The sequence below is a fragment of the Alosa sapidissima genome, chromosome 17, assembly GCF_018492685.1.
Source record: "Alosa sapidissima isolate fAloSap1 chromosome 17, fAloSap1.pri, whole genome shotgun sequence".
In the NCBI taxonomy this organism is placed as follows: Eukaryota; Metazoa; Chordata; class Actinopteri; order Clupeiformes; family Clupeidae; genus Alosa; species Alosa sapidissima.
The window spans coordinates 17,587,638-17,594,291 of NC_055973.1; the positions used below are offsets into that span (position 1 = coordinate 17,587,638).

The 6,654-nt window shown below is 39.0% G+C and overlaps 1 protein-coding gene across 2 annotated transcripts; it reads right to left on the reverse strand.

The window, feature by feature from the left end:
• Positions 1 to 553: 553 nt before the first annotated feature.
• Positions 554 to 4,837, reverse strand: LOC121688094 (protein RoBo-1-like). 2 transcript variants are annotated; one of them, XM_042067457.1, is made up of 5 exons: positions 4,553 to 4,837; positions 1,898 to 2,011; positions 1,420 to 1,566; positions 1,015 to 1,122; positions 554 to 880 (listed from the first exon to the last, which is right to left on the reverse strand). In XM_042067457.1, exons 1-5 carry the CDS (start codon positions 4,557 to 4,559, stop codon positions 678 to 680), a joined length of 579 nt encoding a protein of 192 aa, XP_041923391.1. In that variant the 5' UTR covers positions 4,560 to 4,837; the 3' UTR covers positions 554 to 677. The 2 variants fall into 2 exon arrangements, with proteins under 2 accessions (XP_041923391.1, XP_041923392.1); XM_042067458.1 differs by lacking the exon at positions 4,553 to 4,837 and adding an exon at positions 4,332 to 4,445.
• Between the last annotated feature and the right edge of the window lie 1,817 nt (positions 4,838 to 6,654).

The window sequence follows — 6,654 nt, forward strand, 5'->3', positions numbered from 1 at the left end:
GTTATAGGTAATATATTACGATCAGCATTTTACTAATTAACATCCTGTTAATAGGCAATATAACCATTATTATTCGACTGGGAAGTTACGGCAGTACGACAGAAACAGAATAATATTAGTAAATATTGACAAGAGGATCATTCCACTGAATTTCCAAGTGATCAATTACTATCATCCATTCCATTGAAATTCAAATTTCAATTGATTGAAGGTTGCCATGTTTAATAATGTTCTGTGTTATTTTCCCTGTACATTGTTACAGTATGAAGATGAATTGCATTTGAGTATATGCAGAAACCCCTTACAGCTAGGAGAAGACACACATTTACCAAACAACCTTAAAGGGACACCAGGCAACGTTTTCGTGTTAATTACTCATCTTTGTGAGTCGGTATATGGTTAAATGACTCGTTACAGGGCGAATTAAGACTCTCTCGCCCGCCCCTACTGCCTGTAGGAAGAATATCCCGCTTGCAAGTTCAGTGTATCCTACCCGCCGACTGAAACAGGCAGGCTAACGAAACGCTAGAGATTGTTGCAAACGTGTGTATAATGGCAGAGCCGGCGAAGAAGCAGCGAAAACCCTTCACAGAAGACTCAAAGAAAAGGAAAAAAGCTTCAAACCAATCGAGGGGGAGTTTAGTAGAGAAAAAGCCTCAGGCTTGCCTGGTGTCCCTTTAATGTAAGAAGAGGAAGCAGGCTATTGACAACACCATGATTGTTATGCTATTCCTGTTAACTTCTCCTGTACTGTTGCACAGGTATCCCTCACAGCATGTCATATCCGCCAGGCCCTGTTCCATCTGATCTCTCATCTTCATAGTGCAGATGCTCTTAGAGGCACAGCCCTTCCCTGTCATTTTCTCACCATCTACATCCACTGGCAAGGGATAAAATAAAAAGCAGTCATTCCGATATTCTGATCTGCATTGGTATTATTGATAACATTTTAAAAGTCAAATTTATATTTTCTTACACTTTGTCTTAATTGTTTTTCCTTTTTTTTGTACTCACGTTTTGCTATTAGACAGCGGTCTTCCTCTCCCTCACATTTCAGTTTGCTTGAACAGTCACTCCCAATGCATGTGTGACATTCCTTTCCATTGGGAACTCCAGTGGATGCTTTTGAGAGATGTTACAATCAAAGTTTTTTGTCTATTTCCAACACATATCTACACCCAAAGCTAATAATCTGTAATGAAACGCACAAAGTGGAGAGTGACTTAAACAGTAACATCAATTGAATGGTAACAATGACACTCTGAAGAATCCTTTTGAGAACTGGATTACATCATGGTACAAGTTTAGCCATTATTATTACTCAATGCTGTAATGCAGTCAGTCAAAAGCATGCTTTTATCTTGCTGTTATATTGACACATCAGGTACAGGAGGTTTCTCCATGAAAACGTAATAATACCTTCAACTGTCCCGTTATTGCAGTCGTCCTTCATGCAGCATTTGCTGTTGATTACTTTTTTTATCTTACCCACATTATAGGAACCAACTATACATTGTTGAGGCACAACACAACTCTTCATGGCCATATCTGAGATCACCTGTCCACCTTAGATAGGCAGAAAATGAAAAGTGAATATAAGAAACAGTAAGCATTCACATAGTTAATTAAGCAGGAGTTATAGTTTGTATATTATAGTATATCATAGTATTTGTTTATTTTCATTGTTTATTTTCATTAGGCTATTGATTACATTGACATTATTGTTTATTATTGCTATTCTAATTCATGTATACCAACGTTTTAAAACTGCTCACTGTTAATTTAACTATTGTTTTATTTGTAACTAGCTTTGGACAAAAGTGTCTACCAAGTCCCATAACCATAACCATTCTATGTAAGTTATTTAACAATTTGACATGCAAAAATGTAGCTTTACCGGCAAAAGTGGCCACCCTCAGATTACCACAATAAGTAGTAGGAGGACAGATCGTTATGTCTTTGCATGGCCCTGTTCCATAAGGCATACACTGATAGCAAGTCAAGGAGCGGGCTGAAAGGAAGAAATCAGCAAAAATAAATAAATAACAAAATAATGATGTTGATTGAAAGGGGCATTGGAAATTTCCAACAGCTCAAGTTACGTCACATTTGGATATTAAAGGGAAATTCCAGTATTTAGCACTTTGAGTCCCTTTTGTGGTTTGTTTTGGATGGACTAGAGTGGTGGACACCGAAATTTTGACGATTGGTCCTGTCTCGACTTTTCTGACTCGTTTTGAATCGCCTTTGACTACTCAGAGTGGCTGCCAACAGGCATACTAGGCTACTCAAACATGTCCTAAAACAACCCTTAACGTTTGTTTTCAAAACTGTGCAACTCACCGAGTAGTTAGTGGTGTTGATTTCACAATGTATGATTTCCAGCCATCTTATTTGCTATTGTGGACAGGGGCGGAGCCAGACATTTGAAACATTGGGGGCTTAGCCCACAGAAGGTTTGGGGGTCCGGGGACATGCCCCCCCCCCCCCCCCCCCCCCCGGCAGAAAGTTTTGAAAAATAACCCCTTAAATAATGACTTCTAGTAGTGAATTAAACTAATGGACACATTGAGACTTGTGAGAGAAATGTGAGAGTTTAATCCCGGGCCCCTTCATTTCCCCTTCAGTGCTTCACATAGGTAGCCTGACGAGCCAGACCCACATTAAAATGTAGGGTGGGCACTCACCGTTCGCAGTGCTCAGTCCGAGGGGTGGGATAATCGGTTGTCTTTCAAATTCCCTCTGCACGCAATAGGACAGCCCTGAGTCCCATGCGTTTTCCCACCAGCGGAGCTAGTTTACTAATTAAACTTTTGCCATCTTAAAACAAGCTTAACTCGTGTCACACTGTTGGCCAACAGCAACATCCATCTTCGTTGTTTTCAAGTAGCAGAGAATTCAAGCCAAACTGTTGCAACTCTGCCATCAATCATTATGTTAAGCTCGCCTAACGACTCTATACACGATTTGATTGGCCTGATAGAAGTTTAATTTTTCGAGCTCACAAGCCAACGGAGTGTTGCTAGACTAGCCCTGGAAGCAAATGTAGGCTAATTTGCTGCCGCTAGGGTGCGTCTAGATTTCTAGGCTATCACATAGGGGTACTAATTCAGTTGGGGGGGGCTCAACTGACAACAGGTAATCTGACTCAGTCATTGAGACTCTCAATGACTCATACTGTATGAATACAACAAACATACTGTAGGCTACAACAAACTTTCTGTCTTTCTGAAGTTTATTTTTGCATTCCGGGGTAGGCTACAGTAGCCTAATTGCCTAATGTCTTGACAATAGTTTTTCTTACCGGCTTGCTGTTTAAACTGACTGGGCCGCTCTGAACTTTCCTGCCAGGCTAAACTACATCGCGGCTGGCATTGCCTAAACTCATCATGTGGGAAATCAGATTATCTGTCAATATTGGACTTTGAAAATAAGAGATAGGCCTATGCTCAGTAATAGTAGCCTACATTTTGTAACATTTATAGAGAAACCGAGGGGAAGTTAAATTAGAAATTAGAATCGTTGGAAATTGAAAACACATAGCTACAAAAAAGATTCGGGGCTTTTGAAAAAAGATTCGGGCTTGAGCTATATCTCCGCCAATAAGTGGAACTATTTATTAGCCACCTCACAACCGCTCAATATTGAACCTGAAGTATAGACGGTGGTGCAGTAATATCAACGTGCAATGAGTCTAAATCAATGGGATTTTACAAAATGCCAAATAAAACACGACACTGTATTTCTCTATACGCTACTTGTTTTGGAACATCAACGAACACCACTAACCACTCGGTGAGTTGCAGTTTTGAAAACGGACGTTAAAGGTTGTTTTAGGACATGTTTGAGTAGCCTATATGCCTCCCAGCGGGCACCGTGATGTCAATTTGATGTCAAGAATTAGTCAAGGTTTTGACCATCATGTTGAGCATCTATAATTTCATACTATTTTAGCATTACAAGCTATGGCTTGCTTGTGGTTGTAAAGAGGTCCAACAAGGGATCAATCTAACATGTAGTCACTGGTCTATAAAACTTGGGTCAATATGATTGATGTTAAATCAACGTTGATTAGATATTAGCTAGTGAGCTAACGCTAGTGATCTTAGCTGTTAATGTTAACTTTTCCAGTAGCAGACTAACTTCACTATTATGTAGAATATCTGTTTGTTTGCCTGTTTGTTAGTTTTAGAATGAAAAATCAGGCGCAAGTAAGTTAGCTATACATTTAAAGTAGCGTTAGCTACATTTAAAGTGGCTGTTACCATGCAGGCTAGCAGACACAGATGAAAGTTAACGTTAGAATTAATAATGGTTAACGTTAGTTTTACCTTGCGAACTTCCATGGGATATAGGTCACATTATTTAAACTTAATACATGTAGTGCTAGTGTTGATACATAATATACATGTAGTGTTGCTATAACTGCAAAGAGGTCCAGTATGAATTAGGTAATATAATATATATATATATATATATATATATATATATCAGTTATCTACCCACTGATTTAAGGAACTGCAGTTTAATATAGCCATGTTCATTAACAGACCTGTCATTTAATGGATGTGAGTGTGATGGGTGGGTGGCTCCAAGAGGGTTCACTCACCAGGTAAAGACATAAAAAACATTGTTGTTTTAGAATTTTCGAACGAAATGGTTGGTAATTAGCATGTTTACGAGTATAGTTTACATTACGGTATGATGGCAGAAGTGTCTTTGTGTACCGTGTGCCAAAACTATACTATTTAGCATGGTTGTGCAGCTACTTCAAATACTGTAAGTATTGTAATTTATCTACATATAACACTACCGTTAAGCGTGGGAAAAAGGTGGAGGCGGGGGTGGGGTGGGGATTGCATGGAAGGAGATACATGCTATTTCAAGAGTTGGACACCCATACTTTTTTAGCACAGTTAATTTGGACTAAATGCATCAGTTTTTCGTTTTTTTTTATTTTTTTTACATGGGTTCCTCTGAATTCCCCATCAAAAACTATACAATAAACTCATATTTTTGTTCAGTCTCTCTCAAATTTGAAGGGTTTGTTACATAAACCATATATTTTTCGCATAAAACGTAAAAACTACTGCTAACGTAACGTTAATTTACCCACTACATTACAGATATTGGTTTGTACCATCACATACGTCTGTCTTTGGTACTCTACAAATGAATGTTTTACTTTGCTATTTGTTATGCAATGTTAATGGTATACAGATTAAAACATGTTTACAGTGTCTCTTTAGCTGAAAACTACTTCCAACACGCTTGCCTCTTCCATGAATAGACGCTCTTAGCCTGGCTAACGTCAGACCTCATTGAGATAGGGTCTGGGAATTAGACATTCATGTATTTGAAACATGGTTTACGAATGCCCAGAGCCGTTTATTGGGCGCTACGAATGTCTATCAAATGCGTCTGTACATAGCTCATAACGACTTCGGCGTGTCGTCATCGTCTTGCTGCCCTCCCTCTGTTCTGTGATTGGTTCCTTCGTTGAGGTGAAAACGAAGTCCATAGAATCCAGGCTGCCTAGCAGCGTGAATAAAATTGCGTGCGTAAGGCAGCATGCACGTAAGGCCTAGTTCCAAACCACAATTGTTGAACTGTGATGAACTACCCTATTTGTGATTGTTTTTAGAGATTTTAGAGGTTTTATACTAGTGCTGCCCCTAACAACTAATAACTAATTTTGTTGTATAACTCGCACTCCTCCTTGTCCACAGGTGGCAGCAGTACGGTGGTGGCAGTGTGGCAGCAGAGCTGGCCTAAACAAAATAGTCTTCAGTCCTTGGAACCGCACCTGGCTCTTTGGCCCCAAGAACAAACCTTCCGTCATAGGTGCCTCTGATAGTGCATCACTCACAAGAATGGTAACAAGAATGCACTTAAAGAATGCCCTGGCAGGAGCATCACATATGAATGCTTTCACAGACAGTTGAAGTGCTTTGTCTCCATGAACAATGCCATCTTGCTGTAACTGCTGCAACTCCTGGAGAAAGTCACTTAAGTACTCTTCCACTGAATTTGGTTTAGCAACTCCACAGTAGATGGCCACAATGAAAGGAGCAAAGTTGTGAAAGTTGCAGAGTATGGGACACATTTAGAAGTTGCAGGATTTAAAAAGTGGCACACCATCAATGTTAAAGCACAAATGTAGGTGCTCAACGATTCCTGGATGCTGAGAAAAACGTTTGGTTTTGGAGTAGCATTGTCGTGAATGGTCAGAAAAATCTACCAAGAAGTTTGTAAATTAAAGGATGGAAAAAGTATGGGATTTTGAAATAGAAAATGTGTAGGAACCTTTTCTCTGTCTCTCTCCATTCAACTGGATCTCTCAATGTTCTCCAACATTCCATTACTTGTTACTACATTGTACATGTTGTCATACATTGTTCATATTTAGCCATATTTATTCTGCCCTTATAAGATAACTACTAATACACTGCACATATTTAATTTATATTACACTAAACCACCTTCTATAAACCAACTGTATACTACTGTCTGTCTTGTCCTGTCTATGCACCACCTGTCTATACTTTGTATATCATTTTTCTGCTTTATGCACTTCTAGTTAGACACAAACTGCATTTTGTTGTCTTTGTACTTGTATTCTGCACAAATAATCAAAATATATGTCAATAAATT